Source organism: Notolabrus celidotus, chromosome 5 (assembly GCF_009762535.1).
Source record: "Notolabrus celidotus isolate fNotCel1 chromosome 5, fNotCel1.pri, whole genome shotgun sequence".
NCBI lineage: Eukaryota > Metazoa > Chordata > Actinopteri > Labriformes > Labridae > Notolabrus > Notolabrus celidotus.
Genome location: NC_048276.1, coordinates 8,446,161 through 8,467,982, shown reverse-complemented (window position 1 = coordinate 8,467,982; position 21,822 = coordinate 8,446,161). Strand labels below are relative to the sequence as shown.

General features: G+C 40.5%; 1 protein-coding gene and 1 long non-coding RNA gene across 3 annotated transcripts in view; one reads left to right on the top strand and one right to left on the bottom strand.

Moving 5' to 3' along the window:
* The window catches only part of frem2a (FRAS1 related extracellular matrix 2a), a 90,257-nt gene that overhangs the window by 6,210 nt on the left and 62,225 nt on the right, over window positions 1-21,822 (bottom strand). The window contains exons 7-16 of the mRNA XM_034682840.1: window positions 14,644-14,793; window positions 14,346-14,555; window positions 11,907-12,104; window positions 11,345-11,509; window positions 10,886-11,068; window positions 9,765-9,895; window positions 9,154-9,312; window positions 6,314-6,617; window positions 2,269-2,400; window positions 1,613-1,944 (exon numbers count right to left, since the gene is read on the bottom strand). Of these exons, the coding sequence (XP_034538731.1) occupies window positions 1,613-1,944; window positions 2,269-2,400; window positions 6,314-6,617; window positions 9,154-9,312; window positions 9,765-9,895; window positions 10,886-11,068; window positions 11,345-11,509; window positions 11,907-12,104; window positions 14,346-14,555; window positions 14,644-14,793 (1,964 nt within the window). The remainder of the gene's footprint in view (window positions 1-1,612; window positions 1,945-2,268; window positions 2,401-6,313; window positions 6,618-9,153; window positions 9,313-9,764; window positions 9,896-10,885; window positions 11,069-11,344; window positions 11,510-11,906; window positions 12,105-14,345; window positions 14,556-14,643; window positions 14,794-21,822) is intronic.
* Window positions 4,478-9,424, top strand: LOC117812207. 2 transcript variants are annotated; one of them, XR_004631160.1, is made up of 3 exons: window positions 4,478-4,600; window positions 6,383-6,540; window positions 9,144-9,424. It is a non-coding gene; the product is annotated as an uncharacterized LOC117812207 (long non-coding RNA). The 2 variants fall into 2 exon arrangements; XR_004631161.1 differs by having other exon boundaries at window positions 4,484-4,600; window positions 6,341-6,540.

Genomic DNA, 21,822 nt, shown 5'->3' with positions numbered 1-21,822 from the left:
AAAGCATCAGAAACTGCAAAAAGAAATATGATAGATGATACTTGGTGACATTTCTCTGATCACCTTTCTTCAATTTTCATAACATCCAGTCTTATTTTGAAACAGCATTAAAACACAAAACAGCACCACGTTTGAGATTCAATTTGATTCCTTCCTTACTCAACAAGCAGAATCTCCCCACACAGACCTTTAATTCACTCTGCTGTGAGTCTCTGTAGAGAAAGCTATAAAAATCGCTGAATCATGTTTCAAATTAGAAATTAAATGACTGCATGCTGCGAGACAAACTAGCTCAGCCCTTGGGTTTTTATAAAGCAATAATTTTACTTCAACAACCTTCCTAAAATAAATTTATACTGACTGGAGCATAATTAAGCTAACAAATGTCACAGTGAGTCTTAAAATTGAGATTCATGGTCTTATCTCTTCTTGTTAGTTCAGCCTTTCAATTAGTGCGAGCACTTCCCAGGAAGAGGAAATAACTCAGCAGTTATGTAAACCAAAATAAGAGCTGTCATGGAAGTCTTAAATCACTGACAAAATCTCATGTTCCTGAAAAATTCATCTCCTCTTTTGAGAGCAATATTTAATTCTTTCTGTGCTCTTTGATTCCCAGCTAAGCTGCAAGGTTGTGACTGCTTCTTTTGTTCTTTTTTTTCATTCTCTGAAAAACCCCCCCAAAAAAACATAACCACAAGTGACAGTGTGACAGTGATCTCCCTTAACGAAGTGGACCTGAGGTCTTGTGGATGACGGGCGTCTTGTGTAACTGTGTACAAGCTGTGACTGGGGACAAGTAAATTAATTTCTTACTTCATCCCATCTCTCTCCCTCCCTCTTTCTCCAATACACAAACCGACGTGTGCACACACACACACACACACACACACACACACACACACACACACTCAGCAGTCTGATCAGCAACGAGAAGCTCACAGATCAAAGGCTGGAGGAACACAAAGGAGCAGCAGGACATGAGCGAAGGAGCAAAGGGTCTGTTTCCTAATCCACAATAACAACAAGAGCGGTGAGAGTGCTGCGGCTCTGAGCGGTACACAACACAAACATCGTCGGCACAATCAGCTGACACAGTGCTACAACAGGATCTAATTGGCAGGTGGCCATGAATGATGCCAAAATTAAACAGCAGTGCCTGACTTTCCAGGGAGATAGAAAGTCATATCACCGAGCAAGCATATAAAAATGAGCACATATTTCTGCTCTGAATCTTGACAGGGATGTTTGTGTACCAAAGCTATCACATAAAGTGACCGTCAATCCATGAATTCACAGATTAATCCAAGCTTAAGAGTTCATAGCAGCAGTGTGCATTAGGGAATGACTGACAGGTGTTTGGTGTGCATGTTTCCTGCACCCACACACACCAAACAGTGTCATTCACATGCCAGGGAACAGAGCTAGCAAACACACAAACACGCAGTGAATGAGACGTAAAATAAAGCAAACAGATACAACGCCATTCTGTAAACAAACTGAACACACACACAGGTGGACACACAAACACACAAATAATGCCTGATGGTGAACAGATGTACATACAAAACCCTAGATTGGAATTTACACATTGTTGACACACGCGCACACACACCTGTCCGTCAGTCCCTATGGTGCCTCCGCAGTCCGTGAGCAGCTCGGACATGTCGTAGTAGCTGCTGAACTCCCACAGGCAAGCCTCCAGGTTCAGGTTTCTGTAGAAGCGCAGCGAGCTGTTCCCCCGCAGAGAGTCGCTGAACTGGTAGGGCGCCGTGTCTCCCATGCTCTCAGGGCTGCGCGTCGAAGCGGTGATGAAGCCGTGACCTGTGGTGACCTCGTTGTAGTCGAGCAAGTTGGAGCAGCGGTGATTTCCGACCCGGGTTCCATCGGGACTGAGAGTCAGATCAAAGTTCATGAGGGGGCGAGTGGAGATTACCGGTAGCATGCCTGCGGGGCAAAGAAGACACAATGTGGTTTAGAATGTGTCCAAGTAGCTTTGATACAAGGAAGTATTATTTAAAAAACTTAAAAAAAGTTAAGGGAATAAAGTGGTAAGAAAGCAGGGAACCCGAAGCAGAAGGAGACTGATTAAAAATAAGGAAGAGAATGTTAAGTAGCGGCTCTGCTGGAGGGTTCCTACAGCAGGGTTCGATACAACTCTGCAAGATCTATATTCTGACTGTCACACTCCTGAGGATGCTCAGATGTGAATATTACACACACTACATTACACTCCACTTCATCTGAGCCCTGCCTCCAGCTCCTACCTACCATCTATGTGCGGCATGGTGACAGTGACTTTGATGAGGTTGGGGTGTTTGAGTTCGTCCGCTCCAGTGTAGCGTAGCTTGGCAGAGAAAGGCTCGGCGCCGACTGTCCCCATCTTGCGTGGTTGACACATGCCTGAAAATGACAGAGGGGGGAAAAAGGGACATTTTGAAGGACAAACTGCAACATCATGGAGAGAAGAAGGCAAAAATGTCTACAGTAAAGTAACCAATGCCAAAAATCCACCCTTAGTTATTTTTAAGCACTTGTATTTACTGCACAACACACCTGTAAACACTTTTTGTAACCTGTATGAACTGTAACTGAGTGAGGTTGTGATTTCAACATTTCTAAGAATACATTGTGACCACCCTTAGAGAGTGTGGCTGAACTTGTGACTTCTACTGATGCGTAGGCAGAGAGAGTGCAGCTGAAGTTACACCAAAGTAACAGAGAGAAAGTACATTTATTTTTCATTGAACAAAAAAAACAAGATTATGTTTTGATGGATCTGCTGGAGGCATCAAAAATGAAGGATTTTGTTTGTTTTTTCACACGATTTATTTGGTCTTTCACACCAAAGGTGTTAAATTACACATAACAAACATGGTAGAGGAATGTTTACAAGAGAACTAAACTTAAGTACATATTTGACATTCTGGTACTGGTTTTGTTCTGCTTCAGCTTCAGGAAAATATATTCTACCTTTTGCTCCTTCATATTTTTTGACAGATTAAGATTTGCAAAAAATGTGAAAATCTTTTTAGAGTTGTTCCAATGTGGAAACCATAGACTGTATAATAAATGGATGTAGCATCCGCGGGTGCCATATTGGAAATGTTGACCACAAAAACGAACTTCTGTCAAGCTAGTGTGAGGTAAGGAAGCGGGCCTATTGCCTCTTTGCTAACAGCTACAGGGTGCCGGCCTGCCAATCAAGTCAGCAATGTCCTTAAATGGGCAAAACTGGTAATCTTAATATCTTCTGAACTGCCCCGTTATAAAAAAAATTCATCCCCACACACTGTGTCGATCGTGTAATGAGCTATCAAGACTACACACATTTTTTTTAACCAGGCTGTAAACAAATTTATTCCTGCTGCAAAGATTGTCTTCTTTGGATGGGTGTGTATGTGGTTTCCGTTGTTTCTGCAGCCAGCCTCAAGCGGACGCTCAGTGAACTGCAGTTTTTAGCACTTCCGCATAAGCTTCATATTTTGAGACCGGAGGTTGCTGCTTGGTCAAAGCTAGCAGTGGAAAAAAGCTCCAGATACCAACTCTAAGTGCCTCTTCAAAATCATTATAATTTATTGGCACTGTAAAAAATCAACTTGTGACTACATAATTCAATTCTTCTCCCTCCATGCACTGTGTTTTCTCTATCCCTTGAGAATACTGAATAAGAGTGCTGAGAAGAACTGATAGTAGGTGATTTATCATGTGGATGTGAACAATAAGAAAGAGATCCTTGATTAAATTTAGCATGTTCCTTTTTTGTACTGTACTTTTCTTGTTTTATTTTGAAGGCTTCCCTTTTCGCTCCATGTATCGTTTCACTTCCTGTCTGTCATTAGTTAGGCTGTTTCCGAAACGGCCTGCTAAATACTACTTACTAATGTAGTAGGCAGTAGGTATTGCCTACTACATACTGCGTTTGAATTTAGTATGTAGTATGACTGTTCTGTCCGATCTGTCATGCAGCATGCTGAGCCAGACTTCGCTGGATTTCCGGTTTCGGAAAGCGGAAGTAAACAACGGCGAAGCCGATAAATAAAATGCATATTTAGCATCCTTTAATGATTTAAAGAGTTAGGAAGTGGTTTATATGTAATTTGATAACTTTCACAGCACCCAAAAACGGATTTCCTCCCGTCAAAAAATGAGGAAAAAGAAAAAGCAGAACGAGCGCTGTGCATTATGGGAAACAGTACGCGAGGCAGACTGGTCCGATGCACACTGAGATATTTTCCCGAATCAGTAGACATCCGGGGAGTTTTGGCTTACTGCAGATTTTGCTCTTGTTCACATACTACTTACTACATACTGAATTTTGGACATATCAGTACGTACTGCTAGTATAGTAGGCGATTTCGGAAACAGCCCATGTCTTGTATTTCATGTATGTCTGTTTTTTCTGTTCCTTTCTGCTAGTGTTTCCTGTTTTATTTTGCAGTCCTTGTGTTTGATTACCCTTATTAGTTGCACCTGTGTCTTGTGTCACACCTGTTATTGATTACCCTTTGGGTATTCTTTTGAGCACTTATCCGCATCTTACTTTCCTTGTTTTCATGGTGGATTTGGTGGATTTTTTTTTTACTTGGACATTAGTTTGGAAGTAAGTTTATGTTTTTACTTGTTTTGAACTTTTTGTTAATACATATGCTTTCGAGCTGTCTGCAAATTGGTCCTCTGTTTCACTAAATTCGTGAATCTTGACAGCAGATACTATCTTAACAGAAAAAAAAAACAACGGCAAAAGTCTTAATCTTATAAAATATGATGATAGATTGTAACTGATAAAAAAATCCCCATTGCATTAAGTAATCTAATTAATCCAAACCAATGATATATACTAAAATAAAAATTGCTGAGAACAATTTTCCCAGTACTTTTACATTTAGCTTCTCTACTGTTATGATACTTTTTCTTATAAAACGTATACTTTCATTTATGTCAATCCAATAATATTTTGAACGCACCAGTAGACCCTCATGATCTATTTCCAAATTGGTATATTGTAACTTAAAAATAAAATCATCGGTGTCGACCTGCCCTCCATCCAGGACTTGTACCAGTCCCGGGCCAGGAAAACGGGCAAGTAGCATCACCGCTGACCCCTCTCACCCTGGACACAAATTCTTCAAACTCCTCCCCTCCGGCAGGCGCTACAGATCACTGTGCGCCAAAACAACCCGCCATAAGAACAGTTTCTTCCCCCAGGCTGTCACTCTGATGAACACTAAACCATAACAGTGTCATACCTGTCAGATAAATACTCACTGTAAGTACACATGTAAATATACAATGCAACAATTCTCCAAGCAGAATTCCATATTTCTATTTTTTGTATTATTTAACTACTGTTTTTTAAATGTAAAAACTACCTCTGCTACTCACCACTGCACTTTATCATATTATTTTAGCCTGTACATATCAGTCATGTCTATTTGTTTTTCTTTTGTACTTAAAGGTGATGTTATTGTTATTATTTTCTTATTTTATTTGTAGGTCTTATTCTTATGCCTTGTACAAAGAGAGCACAGTTTACCAAAGTCAAATTCCTTGTGTGTTCAAGCATACCTGGCCAATAAAGCTGATTCTGATTCTGATTCTGATTAAAGCTCGCCTTAAAGCTCCAGTGAGTAACTTTCTGTGTATCTTGATTCTGGTGCCCACTGTGGACAAAGTGATCCATCTTATTTCTTTGATGATTTCGTCCATTATATCCAGAGGCAGTATTTCCTGTTGAGGGGATGTCATCCTGCTTCCTTTATACTGTCGTCACTCCACTCATTGTGAAATCTCAAACAAAGGCACTTCCACTATGTGTGCTGAAACAACTTAAAAGTAAAACTGCATGAAAAGTGTCCAAGCACGAGTAGTAAATATTCTCCTTGATGCTCTGCTTTGCTTGTGTAAGTCATATAGAGGCACCAGTTTCAGCCTGTTCCATATCCAGCTAATAAAACCGGCACACAGTAGACTTTCTATTAGGAGACAGGTTTGAACACTTGATCACCACTTTCTTTTCCACATTTCAATTCAGAAATCTTTGAAAGCTGGAAAAAGTGAAAACTACAGTGTGCGACCAAAAATCTGAATTGTTAATTTTTTTTTTTTTTTGTACTTTCCGTGAATGTGTCTGTTTTGCAGCTGTACTGCACAGAAGGTGCTGAATTCAAAAAGCACTGTTCCACAGCATTCATGATTCTTGGAAGGAAAAAGGCCCCTTTGTTCCTCACAGCTTCATGCAGCCAAAACCTGTTCATTTCCGCACAAATCTGGCAATGTTAGACACAGAAACAGATATTCATTGTTCTGTTCTCACCTTCCTTCTTGCTGATTGTGACAATAGGGCTGCTGAGCTCTAAACCCTCGTCCCCGTTTGAATTCACAGCCCTAGCTGCGCACTGGACCCTGGAGCCTGCCTGGAAGTAGACCGAGTCCAGTGTGATCATCTTTGAGGATGTAAAGAAGGTGTCAAAGTCCACCTCCCTCATGGGACTGGTGACACCATCGGGACCAGCTGGGGCACTGATGAGCCAGCGGTAGCGGGTGAGAGTGTTGTTGATGTGCTCACTGACACAGATCGAGCCCGTCTTGTCGTAGTCTGGGTATTTTGTGTTGCACGCCTGGAGGATGGATAAGGATGTTAGCAGGAGTGGGCGGGTGGGCAGGGACAGCAGAGATATGGGAGCGATACAGCAGATGCCACAGGACAAATGGAGAGAGAGAGAGAGAGAGAGAGAGGTGCAGAATTCAGACTAACAAGTGAGCGCAGCTAAGGAAATCCAGATGTTATAGCGTGTTATGTTTGCGTATTTAAGATTTGAAAATGTCTTATTTATAGTAAGTAAGATAGAGATGCAGGGCTGAGGGGTAAGCTTTGAAGTGCTGCAATGGATATCCTTTTAAACCTGTTGACACTGCGCCTCCTGATGCAGCACTCAATATTTCAGTTTTGACAAGACTACTTCATTTCCTCTCCCTGGCCACAACTCACACTGCACACACAAACACCAACACCCTGACGCACACACACACACACACACACACAGGAGCCACCTGAGAAGCAAATGTCTTAACACATCAGCAAAATCCATTGAAGTGTCTCTCTAAATCTGCATCCGTGAGCAGAAGTGATTCTCCTGAGTGAGAGCACAAGGACTGTGGCTGACTAAACTGTGTGATGTGTCTGTTAAGGACAGACTGGCCAACTCCAGAAGGACAGTTTAACTTTGACTGAAGAAAAGTACAGGTCTCTGGGTCCTGTTTCATGATTGTAGAAAAATCCTGCTGGTTTAGCTGAAGACATGAGTGAGGGCTGGGGATTACTGGGGCGGCTACAAGCGACACAGTGAAGGATTCTGCCTGTATTTATAATCTGAGAATGTGCTGAATAGACTTAAAACTTTGTTGGTCTTACTGTTACAAACTGTGGCGTTGAGTCTTAGAAGTGGAAGTACATTTACTCACACAGTACTTATACAAACACAGGTTATTGGTGCATGTAGTTTCTATTTGATGCTTCTTTATCTCAGATTATTTCAGAGTGAAACATTTTACTTTAACTCCACTGTGTTTATATTTACTTTTATTTATCGTCCAGCTGTAACAAACATCTGATTCTAATTGGTCAACAACCCTATAAACTGTAATGACTTCTCAAAAACAAGAATGACTCCATTGACAACTGATTCATGCACTTCATATCACATCAATCTGCTGAAAAATCTGGCACATTTCACCACTGCCTGTTGACACTGTGGCAAAAAAGGGAAGATTTGAAAACGATAGTTTCCTCAGCTTCCTCTGGATCCTGCTCACCTATTATAGCCACCCATTCACTATACACCCTATCGCTTACATACAAACATTCCCTGATTCATTTTTTTTACCATTTGCACTTACTTATTTTATAAATATTAACCTTTTTATCTTATTGTATTTTCACTATTATTTATTATCTTATTTACTTATTTATCTTTTATTTTAAATGATCAGTATTTATTATTATTGTATATTATTGTTCTCATTTATTCACTTAGAGTGTTTTCTTATGCAGAAAAAAATCACTTGCTTTAATTGGTTATTTTGATCTTATGTAGGTAATGTTTAAAAATTCAAATAAACAGACCTTTGAAAAAAAATAGCAAAAAAAAACAAACTACAGGACTTTTTAAATCTTATTACGCTGTATTATAACTTTATTTTCTAGAACTAGCGCCACCAGTGTTGCCAACTTATTGACTTTGTTGATATATTTAGTGAGTTTTCAGACCCCTCTAGCGACTCTTTTTAAAAAGAGTGACTAGCAATAAATCTAGCAACTTTATCTGGTGTTACATTGAGACTTTTGGAGACCGATGTAATAGCATGAATTGTTCTTACTCTTCTCAACAAGCAGCGGGAACTTCTGTGAGTCCCTCCTAACTGCATTCAGAGCAGGAGATGTTCACCCCCAACATTCAGACAACAAATGTATCACGCATAAGAAGACACTGCTGGCTCGCCAACTGTCTCTTTTTGGTCCATTTAGATTGTTAATGTAGATTGTATGCAATAAAAATGCTAAAAATGTTATGGTTGGAAAATTGTATGTTTTACTTTGATATGTTGTAGGTTTGTAAGTGTAGTGATAAACATATTTAGGGTGTTTTTTAACCTCTTTTTGTCTCTCCTGCAACTTTACACGTCTCTCCTGCAGCGTCCATCAAAATTGCAATTATGCAAATTAAGTGATGACGTCATTTAGCGACTTCTAGCAACTTTAAGGACAGCCAATAGCTACTTTCCTCACTGAGGAGTTGGCAACACTGAGCCCCACGTTTACCATAATAGTATACATACTTCAATCAAGTAATATTTCGTATGCAAGCCTTTTACTTTATGGATCTTTTAAGAAGAGGATCTGAGCATCTTTACCACCTTATATCATTCCACTCTTCATGTTTTTTTAACACAAAGTGAGAGCAACGAAGTAGAACAAAAGCTCACAGAAGAAGCTGACAAATTTAACGACCCCCTGTCAGAACACAGTTTGCTTTCTGTAACTAGTGTCACATTTTTGGTGGAGTGAACAGTTTAATTGGCATCCAAAGATATCTCAAGATAAAAAAAAAAACAGTTGTGACCCTGAGTGTGTTTTTTTTTTTCAGTTTGACTCACTGTGACACAGATGACGGGGTAGCCAGCTGGTGGGTGGAGGTTGTCTGGCGTTCTGGCGACGTCGTCGTAATGGAGCAGCGACACCACATGTGGCAGGGAGGGGAAGGTGACGTCAGCCATGCTGTTTGTCTCCTCGATGTACACTATCACTTTGGTCACCTGTGCCAGAAAAGAGGATTTGGACTGATGACAACAAATGACACCGCACTGTTTGTGAATCAGGACACTGAATTAAAATGACTAAACCCAACGCAGCGTTTACAATCTCACAGTCATGGCTTCCTTCTTTTTTTTCTCTACTCTCTCATTTCTCTCCCTCTGCCTCTTCTCTTCCGCTCGCTGCTTTTTTCAGGTAATCTATTATTTATGGCGAATGTTTTCATCGTTCTTTTGGCTGCGACTACGGCAGAGTGCTGCCGTTGTCCGAGCCAGGACCCGCTCGTAAAAGAGATGTCTGTTCTCAGGGGGACTAACCTGAGTGAATATGGGTCAAATCAGGGAAAGACAAGAAGTTTTCATCTCTTTACTTTTTCATCAGGCTGAAATTCCATAACTGTCAGTTTGGATTTTGTGTGATTGCTGTGTTGGTTCACCATCAACGTGCTTCTGACCTGAGTTTCAGCCACCATGTTTTCATCTGGCTTCAGGTGGAGGGTAAAGGCTTCCCTCATCTCTCTGACTCCATCGAACAGCACCTCAACATCCACCATGTGCTCCTTTTCCCCCTGTTTGAACTCAATGTCTGAGAACACACAAACACACAACACAGCACAAAGATATCATTAGAACAAGAGTAATGGATGGTGTTTCTAAAGGGGGAAAAAGTGAGGGAACAAAAAGTCAAAGTTTCTTTTATATCTTTTTGCTGAATTTACCTTTCCTGAATAAAATAGAAAGCCTCTCTGCTTAGCTAAAATCATGATGTAGTGCTTCAGAGGAATATACCACTTAGCTAAAAAGCATTGCAGGGTTTGTATTTGCATAGTGCTTAAAGTGACCCATCTTCTGTGTGAGATAAGTAACAGAGCTTTGCATTGGAAATGTGCTGCACTGAGAAAATACTGTGCAAAATGAGAAATTCAACGGTGTGTGATTCAAAACTGGTGGAAAATTGGCACTATGTGAACGGTGGCTGGGCAGGTATGATTTGAATAGACTAAAAGTATTCATATAAATATTTCAAGACTTGATTAAGCTAGGAAAGGTTCAGTGCGTTAAAAGCTGAGTGGATAGAGAGGAAGATTTCACCCTGCTGACAAAGCATGAAGAATGCTGAAATTCAATTTAAAATTACCTGACCCTCCACTGGACTATTGCAGAAAAATTACCTTTTCCCATTTGGGATGAAATTAGAAATCAATGACCCTCGCGGAAATAAATCCCCATGTCTTTTTATTTATTCCACATTCCTCTGAGGGGCCTTGTTTCAAACCCTCTCTTATTACAGTCACTGCCACCAATGCATTATGGAAATCTATCAGAGGGGGCTCTGCAGGCAAGAAAAGCCACACAGGTAATAAAGACTTTGATTATTCGTCATTTTGAGGCACTTTATGAGGAAGGACATTCATTTAACATGCACCTTTACATTTGCAAACTGAAAAGTTTTGAATGCATCCATTACTTTTCAATGCCACTCATCATTCAGCAAACTCACGATCGTTAACATTTTGAAAAGAGTTTATTTTCTATTTCCTTTCACCTCGACCACAAGACAATGTGTAAGGTTCACCTTGGGACACGGGGTAGTAGTCCTCTCCTGAGATAGCCGACCCGTCTTTGGTGTGAACACGGACCACAGACACCTTTGATGTGTCACCCACTCGCACCACAGGGATTCTCACAGTTGCAACTGAACCAGCTTCCTTCGGTTCACTGACACTGAACTTCGTCTCCAAAAATCGGATGATAGGTTCTGAGAGGCACAGAGAGAGGGGAAAAAAACATGACAAAATGCCAAGAGACCATGGGACAGACATTTTTAATTACCCCTGCAGATGATGATGAGAAATTAAAAACATGTGGTCATGTATATGCTTCATAAAGTCTTTGTTTCATATTCATCAGGCTAAAATATTCCACAAACCACAGAAATAAAAACTGGAAAAAGCTACCTCTCATCCTACTCTAGGTAAATCTGATTTCTGACTTTCCTCCTCCTCCTCTGTCTCCCTCTCTTCATCACACTTACTGTCAGCCGTGTCCTTGATTTTCAGCAGGGTCTCATTTGGAGCTCCCACTGACGCGCCAAACTGTGAGTCGCTCTTCGGGTTGCCTAAGACCAACCGCAGCTCCTCTCCTTCCTCGTACAGCATGTCATCAACCAGTGACAGAACACAAGGCTTCTCTGTCTCGCCTAGAGTGCACAGCGAGATGGTGATGACGGGACATGTCAAAAGACTTGAAATAAGAGAGGAGAGAATAAATTCTACAACATTTTTTACAGCATTCACGTGTTATTTATATAACTATTTCTCCCTTTGTTCAGCTTCTCCAGATTTCCTGGAAGCTGTTTGCACATATTGTATGAAACATCGCTAAAAGTAAGCACAGCAGGTAACGTGTTGGAACATTAAAGCTTTCAAGGTAGAACTGCGATGTCTGCAAGGCTCTGTTGATTTTTGCAGAAAACGTGTGACCAAAGGAAAAAAAGTGTTAACACTTAAAAGCTGCATTTGATTAGCAAGGTGTCAACTTTCAAGACTTGAGATAAATCTTGAGAGGAAACATGTGAGATGTGATTATGGAAGCACCTGGCAGGAAAGTGATGATGGACGCATCTGTGTTGGGTCGCTCATCAAAGTCAGTGGTGACCTCTGCGGAGCCCTGACGAGTGTAACAGCGAACAGTGGATTTGTGTCTGATGTCTCCGCTGCGGTACACCATCGCTGTGATGTGACCGTCGCTCTCCTCTCCGGTGTACAGGGGCTCACGGAACTGGACCTTTGGCACTGTCAATCAATGGAAAAAGTTCAACCAATAGGCATGACAAAGGAAGTGATAATGCCTCCCTTGGTGTCTGGCCTCACTGAATTTTTTTAAAATCAAATCACATTAGGAAGCTGTGACAAAGAGATTTATTCAGACTGGATATCTGTAATGATAATATTAAAACTATGAATACACATCAAAAGGAAAGAGTTATATTTAGTTAAACAGCTAAACAGAAGAGCAAAGATGTCATCATGAGACAGAAAAAAATGTCCCTAAAGCAGTACTTTTTAATGCTTTTATACAGTGGCACTTTGGGTATTCATATTTGGTATTTGCAAAAACTTTGTCTTTAGGACATTTGACATAAAAGTATATAATATAACACTCAGTTTAGAGCTGCTGTTGGTAGGAATGGTGTAAAAAACTTTACTTTTTTTCTGCTTGGTTTGGAGAAAAGGTCATAATACCCATCAGTACTCATCGGTAAGTGGAGTAATTTGAGACTATTGCGAAAATCTCTGCGTTTTCCAATGCCTTTGTATCAAACAATGTTTTTATTCCCCTCGTTCCCGTTATGACAGACCAATCATAGCTAATCTACAATCCTCTTTCCTGATTGGTTAAGGGGCGGCCCCTACTACGTCCTCCGATTGGTTATGAGTCTGGCACTATCATGACTGCACACGCCGATCTGTGTTGGGGGGCTAAGAGGAAATCTGGTTGGGAGGGATAGTGTTGACATTCGAAGTCTCTCTCTCTGAACAGATGTTTACTCTGTGACTACCAACAGCAGCTTTAAGCAATGCAACTTAAAATAAAATAATCTGGTGTTGCTAGCAGCTATGTGATGTGTGCTTTGGGCTAAATGCTGACTGTATGCTAGCATGGTCTTAATGAAAACTTTGCACATAGACAAACACATTAGGCATGCAACCATTATCATTCATTTATTTTTATTTTTTTTAATTGATAATAACTTTTTAATAATTGTTACTTTATAGGCTCTTGTTGCTTTATATCTTTCTTTTTGCACCGTCTACTGTTTTACTGTGACACTTGAATTTCCCCCGTTGTGGGACGAGTAAAGGACTATCTTATCTTATTAGCCTTTTCTGCATTTTAAAAAGGAAAATTAAAGAATGGTCACGTCTTCAAGCAAAAAGTACCGAAAAGTCGGCCACATTGAAATTTTACCCGGTGATGGAGCTAAATTGAACTTCAAAAATACATTAAACATCCAGTTTAGTATAACTGAGGACAAACAAGGGTTGTCCAGTATTTCTAGCAGCTCTGTGAGACTTTACTTTGAGTGAAATGCTAAAAAGCATTCTAGCCCGTTTCATATGAAAACAATAACAAGCACAGAACACAAGTGAAAGCAGCCATGCTAACATTTGCTCCTTAGCATGACCATAGACTATATATAAAATGGACATCATCTCGTTTGGCTTGAAGTGAGGCCGCCACAAAAACTGCTCCCCCTAGTGGCTGGCGGCAGTATAGGTCAAAAACTCTGTCTTCCCCATTCATTTGAATGGGGCTGCGGTCAAACTTTAAAAAATAAATACACGCTGTACGAATGTTACTCACATCTGTATGCTGTGGTGATATGTAGTTAGTATTTGACTGTTTTGTGTTCAAGGCCTCTTTTTTCTGAAAAGTTTCTCTTTCGTTAGTTATCAGAGGTTAGAAAACGGGGTTTTACATCCGGTTTTGCTTTGATTGACAGCTGCCGTCGAGAGAAACTCTGTAATTCCTTACCGCGCAGACTCTGGCTGCAGAAAATGTACAATGTGTCTCTGTTCTGGAACGGGATATTTTGGCTTCAAAACCATAAGATGGGAAAAGGCGGAGTGACGCTGTCCATTTTATATTCAGTCTATGAGCATAACATAGAAAGTACAGCAGAGAGTGGTAGGCCTGTTACCTTAAGACCTTAAGACACCAAAATGTTGGACAAATTAAATTATTTAACCTGTTGTTGACGGTTCTTAATCAAAGATTAAAATATGCAACTGAACATCAAGTTTAAACAACACAACTTACAGTATGCTAACATGGACCAAATAAAAACTCTAATGTACTCAGCGCACTATGCTTCTGCTTAATTCATAGTAACATAAAGTTATACATTAATGTAGGCATGCTTACATTTTTAATGAACACACTGTACCAAGAGTCATGCTGCTAAAGTAATGAATACTGAAGGAGACCAAAGACAGAAAGAGATTATAGGAAGAAATAATCTAATCACTTACAGTCAGAAACTGAGTCATTGATAAAGACTACAGCCTTCCCAGGTTCCCCCAGAATGCCGTTCACCGGCATACGTAGGACCAGCTCAAAGCTCTCCGTCCCCTCCAGCTCTGGTTGCCCCAGGTCATCTAGTATCGTGACCCTGAACGTCTGCATGCTGACACCCGGGGCAAAGTCTAGGTTACTACTGATGCCCACGTAGTCGATGCCGGCTGGTGGAAAAAGATCACATCATGAAAGGGGTGATTATCTTAGAGGTAAAAATTCAATTATTTCACATCAGTCACACTGAGCGCCTACCTTCTGCAGAGACAGGTTCTGCCTTCCGAGAGCGGACTGTGACGGTACCAGTCCTTGACAGATCTGTTCCTGTTCTCCACACTTTTACCTCCACGTATCCGTCACTTTCATCCACATGATACTCCACCTCTCCAAAGTAAAACACTGGAACTGGAGAACAAAGGAGATAAAGAAGAAAGTTAATCAAATTTAATGAGCAGTATTTCTTAACTCTTTTATAGCTTGTCCCTTTTGTTTCAACTTGCGGTCTTATCCTTGTTTATTGATGCAGTTTTACTTCACTTTGAAACCCTTTCTTATTTTTCCACACTGTTTTACATATTAACCTTGGGGGCATTTATTGATGGTTGCACATGTTGGCACGGTTGATTCGGCCTCTTTTAGTTCTCTGCTTTTTTTGTCTCCTGCTGTTTGAAACTTAACTAAAACTCCACATCAAAGCTTGATTGACACTTATTTACTTGACAAACTCTTTTTAATGGCTTTTAACCTCTAACTGTTTCTTTTTTAGTTACTTGTCTTCTCTCTTTATGCGTGCACCTGTGGTAACATTTGACCTGTCAGCCGCCACCCGCAGTCTGACATGATTCAATTGTAAAGCCAGCAGCCGGACACAGAGGTCAAACAGCAACAGCCCATTAGTTTCAAGTTAACCTGCAGGGGAGCACGACCTTTCACCTCTGCTGGCCTACCATCCAACCTCATTGTTACCATTTGTCTGACAGAAAATAACTAGTTTCAACCACAAAAGGATGCATTTAGCTCTGAAAAACAAGACACGTGTGTGTGCATGTATTTCTTTCTCTGAATGTGGCATAGTGAGATGGTGAGAGAGAGAGAGATAAAGAGAGATAGAGGCCCCCTAGACTGCTCAAAGGCTTGTTTGAACTGGCATTGTTTCCTGAGGCAGCAAAGTGGAGGCAGTCCAATGTGTATTTGACAGCTTCATCTCTCACAACCTCCCCTGTCAAGTCCAAAAAGACTGAAGGAATGAAAGTTTTTCCGTCTCTGTTTTAAGTCTCTCACTCGGCTTCTTTTCTTATATTCTGGCATGTAATCCAAAAATAGCAGGCGTATTATCATGTTTTTAGTGTCATGATCAAATACCTCAACAGTCCAGAGATTTTTTTTCCTGAATATTTCTTTTGCATACTGTCATATTTTATTTATATACTTTAACTGGGCCACATAACAAAAGCTAAGAATAGTTCACATAATGAAGGGAAAATATAAAAATTACCGTGGTTACATTTTGACTCTTATTTTCGCAAAATAAGTGACAGCCCAGGGCAACAATATCCACAAAGTCTCACAAATCAAGTGCAGGCTGTGTCCTCTCTCTCAACCTAAACATTCCCCCTCTCAATGCATCTGTTTCTTTTTTAACTCCTACATATTCTGCCTCACCTCGCAGATGAAGCAAAGGTTTATAATGCAAATGAGAGTTTGTGAATTTGCACAATAGCGGAGTAAACCAGAGACTGCAGATTGTGTAGGTGGGGAAAAAAAAAACTGATGGATAAAAACATCAGATCAGATACTCTGCTAACAGTTTGAATGCTGGCTGTTTTTTGTGTTGGATGATGATTACAGTGTTGGATGATGATTACAGTGTTGAAACATGTCACATATCTGTAAACACTGTGCTTCTTTTCTGGCACACATTCCTTTTGTGCTCACAGGGACGTCTGCTCCTGTGCTAATATACACGTCTGTATTTACACATGTCCCAACTTCGCCCGAGGGACGACAAATCCTTAACACCATGAGAGGGAGAGCGATGAGTGACGAGTGAAAACTACATCCTCTCGCCCCCTCTGGGTCCACGCCTGTGGTTTAGCACTCTGAAGTGTGTGTGAGGGCTGGGGCAGGTGTAAAACCCAAATTGTGATAATTATTATGTGTGAGTGTTTGTAGCCATTTGTGTGTCACTGCTCCTGTAAGTGTAGTTTATAGAGCATTCTCAGCTGTCCTCTGAGGCAGGACTCCTGCTTTAGGAAGGATGTGACTTATAGAATCTTAGAAACTTGTCTTTAAACATCACATGAGGGGATTTTTTATATTTTATAAACTGTACTTCAGTTTTTACAGTCAAAATTATGACAGCACATGGCTTATAAAACCAGGAACCAGTCTCTACTTATCATATCTTATCTATCATATCATACCATACTTTAGCTACTAACATACTGACATAAATGTATAATATTGGTGTTAAATTCCTGATTACACATTTTTAACTTTAAAAAGTAAATGTAGGGGCATTGTTGGCCTAGCAGTCTAGGCACACGCTCCATGTGCAGGGGCTCTAGTCCTCGTTGCAGCGGACTCCCTTCCTCTACCATTTGCTGCACGTCTTCCCCTGCTCTCTACACCCCACATTTCTTGTCTCTCTCCAGCTTTCCTATCCTATAAAGGCAAAAATGCCCAAAAACATAATTAAAACAATTAATAAAAATAGAGTAAATGTAAATACATGTATTTCTGACTGTTTTGGGACAGTGCACAGGACTCTGCTTGAGGGTCTGATTCCTCTCAGAAGCACCTGTCTTTTAAAATAAATTTTGGAGGTATATCTAAGAAAAACCAAGTACCAACAAAATAAAATGTGCTGCATTCAATTAGAAAGAAAGCTTCTCGCAGCCTGTTGTATCACAAACCATATTTTAACACGTGTCCCGCCTCTGATGAGGCCAATAGCCAATCCAGGTTTAGGATTCAAGGCTGCTACCTTGACCAGGTCTCTCTTGAAAAATAGATTTTAATCTCAATGGGACTTCCTGGTTGAATAAAAGTTAAATAAAAAAAATAAAAAAAGGAAAAGAAAAAAGAAAGGACTTCCAATTGCACTAAGGTTGGCCAGTCAGATTTCAAAGGGGCCCCCTCTGTGCCATCCTTGTGGAGACACCCCTTCTTAGGACAACCATGCTCAAACATATGAACACTACGGCCCAACTTTATGCCAGGGCCAACCAAAACTTTGATCCCACTCTGGTCAACACTTGGGAGTAGGATGTAGTTTACCAAATACATTTTTATTGCATGATCTGAAAATAAGAAAATAAAAAGGTAAATAAATAAATAAAAGTGAACGTTAGCCTTGGGCAATGTAGGGCAATTAAATAATTAATCAAAAATAATATTAAAGCAAGTGAAAATTGTTTATTTGTGGTGAACATCCCGATTTAGAGAAAAATTATATATAAACAGAAATTGTAGCACACATCTTGTTGATCTTTTTTGACTTTCCCTAATCTTTGCTTTTGAGTGTGTAAATCCAGACTATTCAACCTCTTAAAAATATTCAAGTCAAGCATCACTTATTATTAACTTGATTGATTAAGATATGCAACCTGTCAAAAAGTGTGTGCAAGTTAAAACTGCTTCAAAATCAAGAGATGCAATCCAAAAAAGCTCAGCACACAAAATCTAAAGTTGTAGTTACAGCTAAATTTAGATTTTTGCATAATTAAGCTAACTGAAGAGATGTTTTACTTGTTTTACTACGTGATCATTTGCAAAATGCCTACTTAAAATTCTATTTCTCATATTTGTTGTAATAATAATTCATCTTTTGGCTCTGCAGGCTAACAGGAGGCAAAATTAGAGGAAGGACCTGTCATAATTTGCTGCTTTTATGATGTATGATATTGAGGATGTGTGGAGCACATATGTATATTCCTGCAGCTTAGAATTTAAATAATTTGCTTTAGGAACGGGATGAGTGCCAACTTAATGCCAGCAGGTGAAACTAACTTCCCCCAGCTCCAGGCCAACATCACTTTACCTCCCAAAGTGGAAAAAGTATCCAAACTTTTTCCAAACTGTGCATGCAAGTGATGGGGGACCAAATCTGCCCCCTCTGGAGTGTGACCAACAGTGAGGCTGCCCCAATATTAAAATGAAGGAGTGGGGTTTCCAAGAACTTCTCTCAGCTAATCTACAATTCTACAAAGTCAGCTGTGGCCATATGCACCCAGCTGAGTGAGGCTGACAGTCGTCCCTCCTTGGCAGGGAACAAGGAGATGACAACACTCACTTCCAGTCAGAGTGTGCAGCCATGCGGAGCCCGACACTCAAGGAGACAGGTACTGTAGAGTTTAATCTGATAAAGTACTAAATCTAGCAGACACCCCTGGGTCTTTTTTTTTGCTGCTAAAGTGAGAGAAAGTATGAGTGAGAGAGAGACAGAGAGAAATAGATGGAAGGAGAGCAGCAGACTGAACTTGACTTTGACCTGGGGGAAGGAAAAATGGGGCGAGAAAGAGCGCCAGCATGCACACGAGCGCTTTTCCCTCCACTTATTTTTGTTGCTTTTGAGGTCTTGCACACATAAACACTCACTCACAGCACACAGGGATCACTGTACACACACAGCAGGCTGATGCTCTTGTATCATTATTATCCTTGCAGAGTAGAGTTTTGTGCTATTGTGCAGGAGCTGCAGTTTGACTGTCTGGGTGCAGGTATTAGAGCTCTGTCAGAAGGTGTGTTATCCTCTGGGAGGCTAAAAATGACACATCATCTCTCACCGGAGTTGGGTCTTCACAAACACATTTCCATTCCTTTGAACTCAGCAGCACGACTGAAGTCTTCTGACAATTTACGAACAATCAGACAGTGTGTCATGTTTCTTGTTAACTAGCCCCCAGATGCCTTCATACACACTGACACAAAAGCACACAGACACACACTCAGTTTGCACAATTGTTCAAATTCCTAAATGAGTTCTCGGTTGTAAGTCGTCACTCTTTTATTTATCCCAGTCTGCAGTCTGCCAATAGCATGACAAGTCCTCTGTGACACTAGTCTTCATGCTACAAATAATTTACGACGCGATAAAAGACCTATTAAAACGGATGAAAGGAGAGAATTGAAACGTCTGTGGAAGAAACCTGAAATTTCTCAGAATTTGTTGATTCTACAAAAAGGAAAAGCTTTCTGGCTCAAACAAAGTGAGTCGATGAAGACCAAAAACTTTTGGCAGTTTCAACCAAAAGGTCTGACAAAATAAAAGGCTTTGAAATAACCCATCTCATTGTTTTGCCTAAGAGTGCCTCAAGATTTTTTTTCTCTATTTGTTGTGGAAGGCGGCCAAAAGCTACTTGAGATAATGACTAACAATGAGGTTCATTTCTATTTAACAGTGAGTTTAAAATAAGAAGGGTTGGGGCATTTTCGTACAGAAGAGTCTTACTGGGACTTCATTATATTTATAAAGATGGGTGGGTGAGTTTTATAAGCCTGGACCATGAAAGCTACAGCGTACATATGGCCGCGTCCAGAACTCAGACTACAGTCTTGTGCAGTGATTTTCAAGACTAGTGTCACGACGTGGTCTTGAGCACCTAGGACTCAAACACACTCAAACAGCATGAGGACTGAAAAGATGAAGAGCAGGACTCAGAGCTATGTATTGCTGAAGAACATTTTGTAATTTTTGTTCATTTTTTTGTGTAAGGCTCTAAACATTTCTCCAGTTTGGAGTGAGGGCTGGTTCGCATGTTCCCCCTGCATGCATGTTCATGTGCCGCCTTGTTCAGCAACAGTTGTTGCCAAGATGCCAAAAGAGACACCATGAGTTTTGAGTTTTACTTTCAAAGATTTTACAGTAAATGTAAGCAAAAGTTGTGTATCATGATTAATGTGTAAAAGAACGAAGAAGACCAAGAAAAACTCACAGACATCTGTCTGGATCAGAGTAAAGCCTTGTTTATACTCTTCACTTCTTTAAATTGACGCCATAGCCTATGCTGTAGGTCTGTATAGCCCTTTTTCGACGCAGAAGTCTAGCCTGACGTGCACCTCCTCCAAAATGTAGCTACGTGTCTAAATGAGGCGGACTGCAAGCCCTGTGATTGGTCCGCTCAATGGCATTGTATTTCCTGTATTTACAGCACTTCCTGACTCGCCGTCCATTGGCTGTGAATTTCATGACCTTCGACGTCTCCTCTCTATTCCTCCTTGTAATAATTGCTGTATGATAAACAGCAAAATGCATCAGCTCTGATTTAATATAACACATTCGGAATTGCTGTAAAAAAGCAAGCAGGAAACATAGCAGGACTGGAAACATCTGACCTCACTATCAGAGTGACCACACTGCCCTGAGGTAGTTCGGCGGATTGCTGCAGTGCTGCGGAGTAACATGGACACGTCAACACACAAGTATGTAGTGCTCACATCCGTGTCAGCCAACGCGGACTATAAAACCAAGCTTAAGTGCTAAAGTTAGCCTACCTGGACTGTAGATGATGTTACTATTAGCTATCTTGCGGCAACATTAGTCTCTAAAGTGATTCAACCACCGGGTCCAAGATGTTTGCTAAGCTAAATTTCCGATGAATAGTGGGCAGTAGGGATGTACATTTTAAGTATTTTCCGTGATCGATTTTTGGAAATGTTAACGATCAATTATCGATTAATTGATAAAAAAAACATTATTATTCTTACGTCAAAAACATGGCCAAATAGGTTGTTTTCCCCCTAAATAATATTTTCTACAGCAACAAAACGCAAATAACTGACAGGATTGAATACGGGTACATGTTTGACACGCAGAATATCAACGATCAGGCTCATAAAAATATTCTACGCGGACATAATCTTATAAAGTGAAGGCTGAGAGTACTAACAGAAAATTACTTCAGACTCACAGTGTCCAGTTTTCTGTCTACTCGTTCTTATTGAGAAAAATAAACATGTGTATTCGGTCAGGTGTCAGTCGGGAGAGCAACCGGGTCATAATCAGTCCAGCTGCAGAAAAGCTCAGACGGCTCTGATGTTGCTGCTCTGCAAACATAGTGTACCTGAATTTCCCACCTGTCTGTTGCCTTCGTATCCAAAGGTGGGAAATGTCCTGTTTATAGTTGTGAACCTTCGTGTCCGTGTCGTTGTTGGCAGCAGTTTTGTATTGATCCTCTTTTTAAAAAGCGCACATGGAGACCTGACGCACAGCCGCAGCCGCCAGCAGAGCATCTCCGCTGTGCGCAACACCTTTAACAGCTGATTCACATCCAAACATGCTTTAAACTTAAAACACCTCCCTGATAGATGAGTGTAATATGAGACCACATGATGTTTGTTCCACGTGACGGAAAATTTATAACAAAAATGTGTGTTTCGAGTAATTTCTTATCAATCAATTAATCGATAATCGATTAATTGTGGTCATCCCTA